At 38.7% G+C, this 16117-nt stretch overlaps 4 protein-coding genes across 4 annotated transcripts in view; 3 read left to right on the top strand and 1 right to left on the bottom strand.

Moving 5' to 3' along the window:
• LOC144212607 (transmembrane protein 47-like) overlaps positions 1 to 16117 on the bottom strand; it is a 111119-nt gene that overhangs the window by 55566 nt on the left and 39436 nt on the right. The window lies entirely within an intron of this gene.
• On the top strand, positions 3104 to 5654 carry spag7 (sperm associated antigen 7). Its single transcript, XM_077740694.1, has 7 exons — positions 3104 to 3229; positions 3996 to 4063; positions 4140 to 4228; positions 4308 to 4392; positions 4470 to 4559; positions 4648 to 4804; positions 4875 to 5654. The coding sequence occupies exons 1-7, from the start codon at positions 3112 to 3114 to the stop codon at positions 4988 to 4990; spliced, it is 723 nt and encodes a 240-aa protein (XP_077596820.1). The 5' UTR covers positions 3104 to 3111; the 3' UTR covers positions 4991 to 5654.
• Positions 5864 to 10463, top strand: chrdl2 (chordin-like 2). The gene is made up of 11 exons (XM_077740837.1): positions 5864 to 5982; positions 6109 to 6227; positions 6313 to 6406; positions 6785 to 6927; positions 7302 to 7395; positions 7683 to 7744; positions 7837 to 7990; positions 8838 to 9026; positions 9096 to 9269; positions 9341 to 9433; positions 9511 to 10463. The coding sequence occupies exons 1-11, from the start codon at positions 5916 to 5918 to the stop codon at positions 9636 to 9638; spliced, it is 1317 nt and encodes a 438-aa protein (XP_077596963.1). The 5' UTR covers positions 5864 to 5915; the 3' UTR covers positions 9639 to 10463.
• On the top strand, positions 12906 to 16031 carry LOC144212606 (sialidase-3-like). Its single transcript, XM_077740616.1, has 3 exons — positions 12906 to 13068; positions 13208 to 13449; positions 13859 to 16031. Exons 2-3 carry the CDS (start codon positions 13225 to 13227, stop codon positions 14852 to 14854), a joined length of 1221 nt encoding a protein of 406 aa, XP_077596742.1. The 5' UTR covers positions 12906 to 13068; positions 13208 to 13224; the 3' UTR covers positions 14855 to 16031.

Here is a 16117-nt window from a genome sequence, read left to right on the forward strand (position 1 = left end):
TATGAGATCCTTTTATTTGCAGTCATGACTCGCAAAATGCAAGTCACATATGAAATGAATGGCCGAACCAAATAATATTTCTCCTAAGCTAAGACAATCGGATTATTAGGCATTTATTAGCCTTTGGCTGTAATATCATGCTCTCAATTTCATTTCTTCTACAGAGCACATAAAATACTATGTTCATCTTTACTAATAATATCTGCTGATTTGCTGTAATGTTTTTCGTGATTGCACCTTACTCTTCTCCTGGCATATTTTAACTTCCAAGATGTCACATGTCCGCCATGATGTGTTGCACAAAATGCAAAACAAACAGTAAAAAAAACATTGCATTCCCTTTGAGGTGTAGTGCTATGTTATTTGTTTTTATACAAAGTAATGCAGTTTACTGCCTGTGAAGAATCAGACATTCTATTTACAGCAGTAAACATAACATAAGTGGCACATATTTTAATACATAATAGCCTTTAAAGCTGTAATGGGAAACATTTATTTAAGTTTTTTTTCATGATTGAGATGACATGATGCCAATTAAAACTATAACTCTTCTAACAACTTTTTAGTATTTTTAATCTATCTTTTCATCTTCATCTCAACTGGCAATATTCCCGCACAAGCTCAAGTGATGAGCAGGAAATTTAAACAATTTGGGGTGAGATACCATTCCTGTTGTTTCCACGGTTACTCATAAGTCAACTTTTGTGTAACCTCGCTGGTGGACAACATGGAATGATGATTTGCTCTGATGTAAACAAGTCTGGTGGAGTCTGCTGTTTTGACTGTGCGTCACGTTGCGCTTCCCGAATGCGACAAAACTTCATCCCAGATGACAATGAGAGGCTCGTGTTTACAAATAGTAGCCATAGTCTGCTGACCCCGCCATCATCCTGATATCGTTAGTTGCCAGCCAAATCCATTTAATCCCTCTCCTAAAAAAATGGGCATCTAACTTCGTCAATAACGGCACATGAATTAACTCATTCACTACAATTGAAAGCGATCAACATCAAATGCATTTTAGCTGGAGCGCCTGACATTGAATGAGCATGTTTTGATTGCTGCCAACCCTCCCATTCATAATGGATTGAGAGTCTCTTCAAATTTTGAAATAGTATTTAAGCCTTTTGAACAATAGAAAAATTTTTGGTTTCCTTATTTTGAACGTTGTTAGGGGTATTATGTCGACATTACTGTATAGCCATTGTAATTATGTATTTATTTGTGTTTTTTTATTTATGTATTTATATTTTCTATTTATTTATTTGTATTTTTAAATTAATTTATGTATTTATATATTTGTATTTTTATTTATGCATTTATTTATTTGTGTTTGATTTTTTATTTAGGTATTTATTTTATATTTAAGCATTTCTGACATTCAAACATTTCTGTATTGCATTTGGGAAAACGAAATGGTTAACTGATTAGCAATCATTCCAGTTAAATATAGTACTGGTAAAGAAAACAAAGTCTTTGTGTAGTATTTGTACACCTTTATTTTTGTAATGCCAAAATTTAGAAGGTATTTGCATAATGTATCATACGACATTTCAAACATGTCAAATGGGAAAAGTGTACATGATCAAATCCCACTGAATTTCTAAAGTCTGAAACCAAGCTGAAAATCCTTAGAACAGCACAGCTCACTCTGGGACTTCCTGGAGGCTTTTGCAGAAAACTGCTAGCTGTTAAAAGCGTGTTGCACAGCACCTAAAGGTAAATAAACAGGTTTCAAATTATTTTATACAATGATTTTCTTCTCCTTAAACACACGCGATTCAGTCCAATACAAATTTCTTATAATAATAAAATATCTACTCTGTATACATCCACTTTTATCATAGTAACGGTCTCAAGTATTCATATTGTGATTGTTGTGTTCCCACCTGTATCGCCGAGGGCACCCATGATGACCAATCATGTACTCTTGAGCATAGCAGAACCGTCTGCAGAGTCCTCTATGATCACAAGTCCAGTACTGCGGTTCGGGATCAGTACCTGAAGATAACAAAGTGAAGTACATATATTATAATTCTTACCCATATAAACTTTTCTGGCAATTTTACATAACTTTGTGTTGATTCTAAGTGGTACCATGAAGAAGACTGATAAAGTGGTAATCTTACCCTGCCCAACAGCAAACATCAGAATAAGCACAAGGAAAAGCAAGGCTGGTCCCTTCATGTTTGGGCACCAATAAGCTTTCAGACTGCTGTGGACACGCAGCTGCTCCATTTATAAAGTATTTCAATCACAGGGGTGGAGTCGGATAGGCTCTGTCCAAATCCCAATAACAAAGTGTCTTTGAATGAAAGCTGTCTGAGAAGTGAGGCCTCTTCAGTATTGGGCACGACACATTATGCACCATCTAAAGAAGAAAGGGTCTATTCTATGGTCTTGTACTTACATGCACTCCTACCATAGGATGGAGTGGACTACTCCTAAAGAGCATGTCCCCCCGGATTGTCAATATTAGAGGATTTAAGTCACATTTGAAAGACCTTATGCTTTGGGTCAGGGCTGACTGCTATCCACGTAAAGCTCAGCCCACATCTGAATGCAACAGTAGTTAATGGGTTATTGCTGATGCTGAGAAACCACAATCAAACTGTACAAAACATGCTGCTGCCATGACGCAGGGTGAATTGTCATCCAGACAATAACACTACACTACAAGGCAGGACACATGCAGATGGGCAGGTGCTCGTACAGCATGCCCTCTAGTGATTTTGTCAAATGTTTGAACCATCTATTTCTTTTTGTCGTCTATAATTTTATTTTAGGAATAATCGACCTGGGAGGCACGAACCACACCATGAAATAGTCATAATCATATTGCGGGGCAAATATGCTTCAAGGCGATTTGTATTTTAATATTTTTTTTATATTAACATAGTGAACTGAAATGAAAAAAAACAATTATTTAGATAATTTATCATGAGTCGATGAAGAAACGTACTAGTCACGAATAGACAATTTCTCGCTCATAATAGTTATTATCAATACTACTACATATAGTATAGTACACTCTTTAATTTGTGCAGTAGAGGGCGGCATGTGTTTAAATACTGCTTTTTGAGTCATCGAAGAACACGGAATGAGGTGCGCATGCGTAATCGCTGTTCTCGCATTCATATCAAGATGGCTGATCTACTAGGTTCAATATTAAACTCGATGGAAAAACCTCCAACTGTCGGCGACCAGGAAAGCCGACGGAAGGCTCGAGGTATAATAATAAATTTGCCTTTATAACAATGCAATCTGTGTTCATATTTGTTAACTATATGAAGTGATATTGATACACGAGAAAGGAGGAAAAAGCAAAGGGTAAACGAGGGTACTTCTAGTGTTGCCATAAATCGATTGAGCCATTCATTTCACAGTTGGAAAATGTCTTTGCCCGAGTCAAAAACAACGCCCATGGTCTGTTAATCATTAGATTCCGGAGATTAAAAGTATCATCGGGTCGGAACAGTACATCCGAGCAACAACAAGCTCCAAGGGGTTGTCCAATGTTGGTTGGGGACACATTAGGAGAGTTGTGATTGGTCTCCACGTTGAAAACGTTCGACGTCACATCCATGACATAGAAAAAGATTGCCTGATTTGTGTGTGTTTGTGTTGCAAGAGTGAATCAAAGAGTGGAAGAGAATTGTGTTACACACGAATACAGTAGTAAAGTGCATTGCAGAATCCGATCCTCTGTTTGTTTGTGATGGAAACATTTCCCAGATGAGGTGATCAAACGCTAAAAAAAGAAAAAGTAGGGCAGCAGTGGTGTTCAGATTACAAATTAAAGTCAGTTGCAGCAAGACAGAACATGTTTCAGAATGAATGATGAGGTTATAGAGGTAAAGAAATCCTATAGTTTAAAGATTTCTCTTCAGCTGTTAAGAGCAATAGGGAATGGAGAAATAGAAGGTCAGACAAAATGAACTAGGTCATGATCAGCATTTGAGTTATTGAGATCAGAACTTGAATTATGTTGGCAGAGCAAGCAGCGAGGCTCAAGAAGATGGAAGAAGAGGAGAAAAAGAAGAAAGCAGCATTCCGGAAAAAGGTAAACTCTTGACATAGGCATTTGTCAATGCTAACTTTCATTCAAATTAATGGCATTCTACTTTCGGCTTGCTTAGATGGAGAAAGAAGTGTCAGAGTTCATTCAAGACAGTGCGCAACAGAAGCGGAAATATAATCCCATGGGCAAGATTGAAAGAAGCATATTGTGAGTTGGCAATTACACAAATGAACTAGATTTTCAAGAGATGTGTATCGATACTTGACCATTTTTGTTCTGTCCACAGGCACGATGTCGCTGAAGTGGCTGGCCTGACTTCTTTTTCTTTTGGGGAAGATGAAGAGAGCCGTTACGTCATGTTGTTCAAGAAGGTTGCGAGTCTTTTAAGCGAACGGCAACTGCAAAATGTGAGGAAGCGTCACAAGCTTCTCTTTTGTCTCACTTGTAGGAGTTTGCGCCATCAGATGAGGAACTGGAGGCTTATCGTAAGGGAGAGGAGTGGGATCCTCACCTGGCGGAGCAGCGGCGCAGGCTAAAAGTATGATTATAGGCCTGGCATTGAATCTTTTATTGAGACCATACATCAATTTTCCCATAGTTAACAAAACATATCTTGGCTTATGTAGGAGCAGGCAGCCGTGGAAGAAGAAGCATCCCGACAGAGTAGCAAGTCGGAGGTGTGCCCGAATTCCAATTATAGAGACAAGTACAGCCACTTGATTGGCACATCAGCAGCCAAAGACGCGGCACACACACTGGAAGCTAATCAGGCGTACGGATGTGGTAAGTTCAAGGTGTTTGCAATGCAAGCCTCTTTGACTACTCCTCACTTTCTTGTTCCCTTCTCCAACAGTGCCGGTGGCCAATAAGAGGGACACTCGCTCCATAGAGGAAGCCATGAACGCAATCCGTGCAAAAAAGCGACAGAAGTTAGACAACGAGACGGGCGCTCGCGGTAGCACTTCTTGAGTTGCTCTGTTGGCGGGCCATCCATGTGGATGTGCAACGTGCGTCTCGAAATGCAATATTGTATACTTCAGAGACTTTATATATGGCAGGTGAAGGCTATACTGAGAAAGTGATTGTACAGGAGGTACTCAGGATTTCTGAGTTTTTATCATTGTGTCAGATAATAATCTCTTGGTTATAATTCAGCCGTTACCAGTATAGGAATAGACTTGTTTTAAAAATAGGACACGTCAAATGTTATCGGAAGTGATGGGTACGGTATTTTAATGCACATTGTTAGCATTTGTATTGATAGTGTTTCAAGTTGTACTTGAATTTTTTTTTTTTACGGTTTTAATTCAGTATCCCCCCCATTTACTGTTTTTACTAAGGTAGCACCTTATAAGACTTTAAACGACTTATAATATCTATTTCTAGAAAGTCAAAAGTATACATTTGAGGTTTTATGCTTTTTTTTCTTGTCCGAACAACTGCCACATCTTATCAATGCATACAATAATTTGAGATGGAGTTATTTTGATGTCCTTTTTTTCCGCGGATGGGAGATTGTTTTAAGGAAAATGTTTTTGGATGTATTTAAAAATGTATATTAAAAGTAAAAAGAGAAAGAAGAGAAAGACAATTGTGTGTTTTCACCCCCGCACACAAAAATACAACCCCTCAATCATTTTGAAATGTGTATATTTTATTCATAATGTAGCCTGGAAGTTTGCATTTTTAGTACACTAAATTACACCTTTCCATCCATAACTATACTAGTATTTTTCCAATGTAATGTTTCCCCACATCTTACAGGGGGCGCCACATTTAAAAGAAAAGTTCTCTTGCGTTGTTCTGCACTTTGATTCTGGTAGAAACATACGTACTTGGTGTTTTTACAGGTTCTTCTCGGAACGTATCACGCGCAAGTTAGGGGTTGAAAAAAATGAAGTCGATTTTGGTATCTATGGTGTTCGTGTGGTGTGCAGGAGCCCAGCTGAGAGGCCGCAAAGGTAAGGCATCTCAGCCAAGTCTTGGAATAAGAACATTCATTTAAAAGCCTGGAAAAAGATGATCTGTTTTTTTTTCTCCTGCAATTTCTTTGTTCGTCATTTTGTGCTCACCCTTTCATTTTTGAGGTTCTGGCTCGGGGCTGTTGTGCACTTTTAAAGACAAGACTTTCAAGCCAGGAGACAGTTGGCATCCTTTTTTAGAGCCCTTTGGACTCATTCTGTGCATACGTTGCTCCTGCTCTGAGGTACTGATCACTCTTTTTTTTTATTTATTATTATTTTAAACCAAATGTACGGTTTGATTACATGTGAAGTGTTTTTTTTCTTCAGAAAGGCTACGTCAAATGCAGTAAAATTAAGTGTCCACCTTTGCCGTGTAGAAAGCCAATAGCTGACCCCCGGCAGTGTTGTCCAAGATGCTCAGGTAAAAGTTAATTTTCTTAACCTTATATCAGAACAATCTCAATGCACACAACTAAAAAAAATAGCGAATCCCACAATTTTTGTTACTCATGTAATATATTTCTCTTTTTTTAAATCAAAGCAATTCATAATTTGTATTAATGGCAACAGGTACCACACAGGTAAATCAGTAATGCCTGCCATCTAGTGGAAAAGCTTTTTTTATTTTCTATAATATATACATATTATTTTAAAGAAAGTATCACAACATGATTGGCATACAACATCTACAGGGAATCACTGCAAGAGCACCTATTGTATTTCTTCCAAATTCTGAGTATAGTCGTTTGGTGTTTATTTATTTTCTGGGGGACTGTGTGCTGTCTTTCTGTTTTCTTAGATGAGCATAAGATCCCGGCAGGTCTGAGAGCTCCAGCAAAGTTGTGCCGATATAATGGAAGCATGTATCAACCAGGAGAGACTTTTACCAAGTATAACCTAACAGGCATGCCAAGCAACCAGTGTGCCATGTGCTCATGTTCTGTGAGTCAACCCCTTCTATTTTAAACATATATGCAAGTTCTCTAGCTTCGTTTTAAAGTAAAATTGTACCGCTACTTACGAAATTAATTGATTCCAGAACTTTTTTCGTCACTTGAAAATTTTGTAAGTAGAGTAATACTTTACATGTAAACTCTTTAATTCGTTCCACTTTCAACAACACTACTACCAACCCTTTAAAATTGGTCAAAGTGTCCCAATTTTGTATGAAAGAGGTGAGGAAAGACACAACAATCAGAGTAAATGATAAGATAAAGATTCATTATTGCCTTAAAATGAATAAAGCATAGACAATTTATCTGTGTTGAAACGCAGGGGAATGAGAAAGCTTGACTTCTGACATTTTTCCCCTTCAGAATGGAAACATCTTCTGTGCCATCAAAACATGCCAACCACTGAATTGCTCCTCCTCAGTCACACTTACAGACACCTGCTGTTTGGGTTGTAAAGGTATTCCAACTTCTTCCAGCTCTTCCAATGATGTTTCTCAATTTGGAAAAGAAAATATTGGCAGATTTACTACCACAACTTGAATCCCCTGCAATTGGCTGACCACCAATTCAATGTGTCCCCTGCTTGGTGCCCACAGTTAGCTAGGATGGGCTCCAGCACCCCTTGGGAGCCTAGAGAGGATAGCCGATTCAGAAGACAATTTAATGAATTCAATCATTGTATTCACTGGCATTTTAATATTATGTATTTACATACAATTTGAACTCCACACTTTGTTCCTGTAGACTCCAGCACCACTGGATCATCACCAGCTGAGGATGGAAACCAGCAGCTGAACAGAGGAGTTGTATGTTTTGAGATGCATATATTAGTGTATTTCCTTTATTGCATATTAACAGTTTTCCTCATGTATGCATCCTTTGTGTGTGGTTCTAAAAGAGACATTCAGTGGAGCAGTGTTCTGGAGATCAGGACAGGGTAAAGTCCTCACGGATCCGGACATCAACCAGACGCCTGAGTCTGGATAAACTTAACCTCAGGGGGGCTTCAGAGACTACTGTGAAAATTCTAATGCAGAGGAAGCAACTTAAAGGTCTGCAAAAGTTTTTTTTCTAAATGTGACTTGCTAAAGTCACTCTCTTTCTGAATCAAGATAGAAAATTGTATTCTATTCCATTTTTCGTGTAGCCCTTACAGGGTATTTCTCAAAATGAACTTGAGAGATTTTATTATTAAATATGCTTTTATAGTGTATTATTATTTTTCAGAAATCATATTCAATCATATCTCTTCAAGTAAAATAAAACTCCAATGTTCAATAAACCATTAAGTACAGTAGTAGTTTAGGTGAAACAAACTATCAGTCACATTTTCTGCAACTTGAGGATGCAGCATAAGGCTCGCGGGGGGTGCTGGTGCACCCTAAATTGGTGGCCAGCCAATCGCAAGGTACGAGAAGACTTACAACCATTCACACCGACACTCATAGCCAGGGGAAATTTGTTTGTTGGATTGATTAATTTAATAAAAATACAGTTCATATTAATATATTATTTTAAAAAGACAGGACATATTAATATATATTATAATAGAAATACAGTACATATTAATATATATGATAATAAAGAGACTACATATTAATATATATTATAATAAAGAGACTACATATTAATATATATTATAATAAAGAGACAGTACACATTACTCCACACAGGAGGACTGACCTGGGATCGAACCCGCGGCCTGAGAACTGTGAGGCCGCCGCACTAACCACTCTTCGGGCAGACCACCCATTGTATTAGATATGACATGGATATTATCATAAGTAATGATAACACCACCTGATTGGGAATTCCCTTTCCACTAATCTAGTTACAAGAAGCTCGACTTTCCTAAACGATATTTACATATACTATCTTCCCCTCCATCTCTCTCGTCAGCATGTTTATACAACGGCAAGACATACTCACATGGAGACATTTGGCACCCGATTTTGGGGAAGGTTTTGGAATGCATCGTGTGCTCCTGTCGAGATGGCCTGCAGGACTGCAAACGCATCACTTGTCCAAGTCAGTATGCCTGCCAGCATCCAGTCAAGTTGCCGGGAAAATGCTGCAAGACGTGTCCAGGTAGCCAAGCACAACTTCTAATATTTTCCTTTAGCTGTAACGGCTAAATCACATGGTCTTTTCTTCTAGAACATAAAGTTGCCAGTAACCAGACTCAATGTCACTCAGGCCGTAAAAACAAGCTTTTAGTGTATAAGGTGGAATCAGCTTTAAATGTCGACTCCCCGGGCGCTCTTCGGATAATGGCTGTAGAAAAAGCAAGTACTGCTGAGGTGGAGTTGCAAGTGTGGAAGCTGGTAGATGGTAACGAACCTCTCATAATTGTACTTTATAAAATGTTTCCATTTGGGAGATAAAATACTTGTTTCATACAGGTTTTTTACAATTGATGGAAATTGGAGATGTGCAAAGGAAAGATATTCAGGACCATCCGGAAAATTATACATTACTGACAACAGTTGATGAAGGTGTCTTTCACAATATTTCTAGAGATTTGGCTGCATTATTATAAATCCTCATAGTTTATCCATGATTTTTTTTTCAGAGATGTGGGGGAAATTCAAAGAAGGGCGGGGCAAATTGGACCAAGCCCAAACCATTTGTGAAGATGGTATTCGGGAGATGGTGACGTTCCTCAATCCCAAGCAGGTGGAAGGTCGGTGCTTGCCTTGACTTTAACTGGAACTAGACTGGACACTTGTAGAAATATTAATGCATACTCAAACTGCATGGAAATTATTTGTTATTCCACAATGTGACTACAAGCTAGTATTTTTTTCATGTTTTAAACAAAAATATATATACATATTTATTGCAAATGACACATTTTCTCACTCCGCCTGGTGCCCGAAATCAGCTGGGATTTGTCGTATTGACTGTTTGACCTCTGGATGTTTACTTCCTTGGCCTTTGAGTTCTAGCAGCTGGAGGCAGTCACTAGATATATAAATCAAGGCATCTGTTTACATTGACTCCTCAAAGCTGCCAAAGCAGGACAGAGTGGGTGAGAACTCATAAAGCCCTCATGAAAATTGGGGTCACCGCCTCATATGATTCCTCAATACATTTATAATGTAGCATATCATCAGGAAAGACAGTCACTCTCTGGCTCCAAGAAAAATTAACTTTGATAATCAAAAGCAGGGTTGCTCCAACATTTTTCCTCCAAGATCTACTTTACTTTCCATGATCTACCATTTTTACAGGCCACCGACAAAGCTCAGCAATATTTTATGTTGATATACCTCGCAATAGACTCTATCAACATGTATGGAAGCGGTAGGACACAGGTGTCAAAGTGGTGGCCCGGGGGCCAAATCTGGCCCACCGCATCATTTTGTGCGGCCCGAGAAAGTAAATAATGAGTGCCGGCTTTCTATTTTAGGATAAAATTAAAATAAAGAGTATAGATGTATAATACATTTCCTGATTTTCCCCCTTTTAAATCAATAATTGTATTTTTTTAATCATTTTTTTTCAGTTTGGTGTAATTACAATTGACCATTTTAGTTATCATATTTCTAGTGGTCTTTCAATCAACTATCAACATAGATTCCTGTTCTTATCAATTATTCCTTGCCTATCACATGGACTCTTTTGTCCACGCACACTAACATATTCTTCTCATGAACTCATATTTTAGATGTTTTTTTTTTAAATTGTTGGTTACATGATACTTTTAATACCTTTATTTTATTATGTGCTAAACCAATAGAAGCAGGTACATAGTGTGATTATATATTGGCATGTTAGCAAAACATTCCTTATTTTTCTGGAGTATTATAAACATCAGTTGACACATTGGTGTATTAAAATCCAATTAAGGTTTACAGATGTGTTTGCTTTTACTAACTATTTCATGCACTCGGCTGTGTTTATACTTCATGACAAATACTTGAGAGATATGCTAAGGGCCTTGTTATTTTTCACTCCCGAGGGTGAGTCATGCCACAGAATCATGGACAATAACAGCATAAATGTCATGAACATGATTTATCACATCAAGTCCTTTTAGTTTGAACGTTTTCCAACACATTTTTGAAAAATGATAAGCCAACTACATTTCAGTGGTTGTTCTAGTTCCGATCTTATCCCCCTGACAATTAATAATGAGCAGAGCTGATGTTAGATATTAATATTTCTTATTTTTTTTGTTTTTGTTTAAAAATCGTCATCATACTTTCAACTTGTTTGATTTAGGATCATTAGGGTGTAACATAACCTTGATTATTTTTCCTTAAAAACCCACTTCAAATGTTTATCTTCATTCAACACATAAATTGCTGTGATATATTAAAGATCCTTTCTGTTTATAATAATGGCGTTGATATTTAAAAACAATGTCACTATAGTCAAGTGGGAAATAAATTTCATATTAAATGAAGTCAAAGAGTAATAAAATGTTACCATATGTCAAAAAGCATGGTATGAATTGTTTTTAAGTGGAACATTTAGACGTCATGTGGAATCAATGAACAATGAGCGGATAGGACAATTTGTCTTTTATATCTTCATTGTTAGGAGATCATTTTCACATAAGTTCATAAAGTTCAATTGCTGTGGACCAGATGTCCCTCTGTTAGGTTGTAATGCTTCTCTACTAATCACAAACAGTAAATTACAGCAAAAAAAACATGGCATCTAACCTCAGTGATACAGTTAACTTGTCATGAGGAGCGCCTTTATGTGTGTAATTCTCTGTGAAGTTATAAAATCTTAGATTACTTTGGTTTGGGAGAAACAGAATAACCTATAATGAATGAATATTGATTCTTCCTTTCTGGTGTCCTTCAACATGGAAAAAAAATGAGTCATGAGGTGTCTTATAGTTGTTTTTTTACCAGAAGGCCATTCAAACACATTATTTTTGAGCTTATGGCATTTAGGCATGTGACGTAGTAAACTGTCTGCTCAGAAAAAAATAGAAAATGTTACATGCGTCAAAAATGTTGCCATATAAATACCCTTGAGAGAACCATGCATACTTAATAGTACTACTTGCTCTTTAAAATTATAACATTAGGAGTTCGTTTGGGTGGCAAATTCTTAATACTTGCAAAGAAATACTATGTTGTTTTCAACATAAATCTCCGTCTTGTAATTCAAAGCATGCGTGTAGAAGATTTGTTTGTAAAGTGGCCAAAACTTGTTTCAATGTTTGTCTGTACGGCGTCTGGATACTATCAAGTCTTGCTTTTGGTGCCTCTGTAAATATTAAGATTCTTCAGTGTGTTCTTCGGCATTTGAACAGCTGTTTGAGGTCCTTTTAAAAAGAATATATGGGCATTCCTTCTTCACCATGGGGCCATTGTCAAACTAAAGTATTTTGGGGCCTGGAAGACATTTTGCCACAACAAAAATAGCCACGAATCCTCACCAATGGTCTGCTGTGCTACATCAGGATTTGATTTAGCTTGCGTTTTCTTTGTGCTGGGAAAGAAGCGGTTTTGTACAACTCTGTCCCAACCGATGCCACTCGGAACTTTCACTACCGTCTTTAGGAATGTCAATTGCCTGGATGACAAACATTTGCATGTTTAAAGACACTTAAAAACCACATTGGAGGATTTAAACCCTTGACCTACACTCAATTCTAAATTAATGTGTGCTTCCATGCTCAGGGAAGGCGTGCAGATATTTTTTCTCCAAATTCTCTAAAGTTTTTCATAATATTATGGACCATAACATCCTTAAATTCTTTGCAATTGTACATTAAGTGACATTGTCCTGAAGCTGTTTGAATATGTTGTCACATACTTGTTTACAAAGAGGTGAGGGTTTTAAACTGAATTTTGCATCCTGCACAAAAGAATCCCATAAAAAAAACATCTATCTGTTTAAAAACAGGCAGTTGGTTATGTTAAATTTGACATTTAGTACCATCTGCTGGTCAATTTACAAATTGTAAAATTTCACCTTCATATCCCATTCGAAAGCGGAAGTGTGTAGGAAGTAATCCTCCCTCCATGTCTTCTTCGTTTGTGTTCAATTTCGTCCCTTGGCGAAAACGTCAAGATCGCCGCGATTGTTTGCTTCGCTTCATGAAATGAGATGGTGCATCGATCAGATCAAGGTTGACAAATGTGATCCGTGACAAGAAGAGGTAAGGACTAATATTTATGTTGCGACACAACGTGTGCGAATGTGAACTGTTGCCTGCGAGTCTCTGCTTGATGATGTGAATATAGCCAAGATATTGTGACTTGGTCATAAACGTGCTGCATGCCCCCACCCCCATATAGAAAGAAACTGGGACATCATGGGGCACAAGCCATCAAAGACTGGCGGTGGAGAAGATCTGCCGAAAACAACTTTATTCCAAAAGGAGCCAAACGGCATTATCTATAGAATCCCTGCTCTCATCTACCTGAGGCACAGTGGCACCTTTCTCGCCTTTGCAGAGAAGAGGACATCTTCTCGCGACTGTGATGCCAAACTTCTGGTGATGAGAAAAGGGGTGCAGAGTGATGATGGAAGTGTTCAGGTAATTATTCAAATGTCACTACATCCTAGAATACCTTTCTTGATACTGACAGAGAATCCTTCTGTGTTTAGTGTGACATCCAAAGTATAAATTCCTCCCTAAAAAATGTTTTTTTTTAACAAACTTTATTTAGTCAATGAACGATTAGAAACACCAGGTACATGCAGTAATATTTCCACAAAAAATGTCACTAAACACTTCCCTTAAATCCATGTACAATGACTAATTAATTATAAACTACAAACATCTGGCCATGTGAGGAAGGGAAACCAGGAGGGACATAAGAGGTGAGATGTATACATCACTCAGACAGCACACACAAGGAAAAAACACACATACACACACACACTTATGACCCAAAAATCCCCAATAAAACATGCCAAGTTTAAAACCAGTCATCTCCTTTCAGTGGCTTTCCAGTGAGGAGCTGTCAAGCGCATGCCTGCCCGATCACCGCAGCATGAACCCCTGCCCCGTGTTTGAGAAAAACACCAGCACCTTGTTTCTCTTCTTCGTCTGTATCCTGGGTAACACATCAGAGCAATGGCAGATCCACACAGGTAAGAACAAGACACGTCTTTGCTATATCAGCAGTGGTGACGACGGCCACAACTGGAGCGAGGTCGAGGACCTGACGGATAGCGTTTTAGAACAAGTTATCTGCAAGTGGGCCACGTTCGCAGTGGGGCCGGGTCACGGGGTCCAACTTGAGAACGGGAGGTTGATTATCCCCGCTTACGCGTATTACACTCCGTACCGTTGCTTTTCGTTCCCCATCCCGCTCAGCGTTCACCCTCGCGCGTTGACCATCTACAGCGCAGACTTGGGCAAGACATGGCAGGTGGGCAAAATGCTCCTCAAGAAGTCGTGCGAATGCGAAATGGCGGAGATCATTGACCACGAAGGGCGCAGTCACCTTTACTGCAACGCTCGCCATTTTGGAGGATACAGGCGCGAGGCGCTCAGCGAAAACAGTGGCGTCTGCTTTGACAAACCTCGCACCGCACCTGAGCTGGTGGAGCAACCTAGGGGCTGCCAAGGAAGCGTCATCGGCTTCCCCGCACCAGAATTCCTCCCCAGCGAGGACCCCGAGAGCAAAGCCTGTGAGGCGTCCCTTGTCTCGCCGGATACTCAAACCTGGCTCCTCTTCATGCACCCAACCAGCGCACATAGCCGGCGGGACATGGGCGTGTACTTAAACCGATCCCCGCTGCACTCCAGAGGCTGGGACAGGCCCAGGATCGTCTTCGGCGGGCCCAGCGGCTATTCGGACCTGGCCTACAACCGTGACAATGATCGCTTCTCGTGCGTTATGGAGTGTGGCAAGGAAAGCGAACTTGAGCAGATTGCATTCATGTCCTTCTCGCTGCAAGAAGTCATGCAAGCAAACAGAAAGCTGTGCTAAATTAAGGAAAAAGTATGCTTCACTCATTCACTGGTATTAACGCCTGTTATATCAGTTTGAATTGGGATTTCGGACATTGGATGATCATGTTTAGTGACGTCCGGATTCAATACTTTTTATCGGTATGGTCACCCGACAAGGAAGTTTTTGCCGCTTCGATGAGGATCAGATTTGTTCCTGAGACTGGCTGCATTCTAGTAGTTTACGTGTTTCAATATTTGTAAACAAAGTTTTTCTTGAGAGGTTACCACCAGGGAACACTTTGGCAAAAAATGTCCTCAGAAATAAAAAAAATCTGAATTGAGACTTCCCTAATCATGTTTCCAGCCCTCGACCTTTGGACTAGGATTTCTAGAGCTGTCAATGGCACTTAAAGAGTTACCATTGACGTTACATTAATGCTGTGTTCAAACATGTCAGTCTCGTTATTCTTGTTTCCAATTTGGCATACACACCAGGAAATGTTGCTCCTTTATCAGATTTTGCTACCAAAGCTTTTTCTGATATTGTTTCTTTTGTCAATTTTGCTGTCCAATTTCTGCGCCCATTGTAGTTCCGAATATTTAATTGTGCTAACATTACTAAGTGAATACTTCCTCTTTCTTCTGTTCATAAGGAACTATATTCGAATGGTTCTTTTGTTCCAATCACCAGTGTTTGAGAGCTTCTTGACAATTGAAGCCAAATATTTTAATATTATTACAGAACTGCAAAGTAGCAACTTCTGATAGGTAGCAAAATATGACACAACACCGGTTTGAATTAAGTGTTTTAACAACAGGACTGTTGTTGACGTGTTTTATTTAGTTTGGGTTTAATAGCAAAATTACTATATGATTAAATAAAGAGGTTCATTTTTAGAATAGCTCCATCAACGTCAATGATAGTGAATGAGTTAAAATTAAAGCATGAAACTGCATCATTCCTTTATGTTTCCTAGTGTTCCTCTTTGTGGAAATGCACAGCCATGCAGAAGTCGTTTGGTTCGGTGTTTGCTTATTTACATCTCAATGTATAATCAAGTCTAATGTGCTTTATTGCGTATTTCCTCAAATAGTGGCTTGGATTATTTGGACAAATATTGTGTGATGCACGTTGATGTGTGGTTAATGGAAAATTCTTGCTTTTGCATCAAGCAAAAGTTCATGTCTTAAAATAAATAAAGCATATGAAAATATGCAGTGCGTCGCTGAAATATCTCCCTCTGCGGCATTATTGATGGTTGGTTCAACCAGGGCCTTGAGCTGTGCACATTGTAGTACA

The sequence above is a fragment of the Stigmatopora nigra genome, chromosome 19 (assembly GCF_051989575.1).
Source record: "Stigmatopora nigra isolate UIUO_SnigA chromosome 19, RoL_Snig_1.1, whole genome shotgun sequence".
NCBI classification, from domain to species: Eukaryota; Metazoa; Chordata; class Actinopteri; order Syngnathiformes; family Syngnathidae; genus Stigmatopora; species Stigmatopora nigra.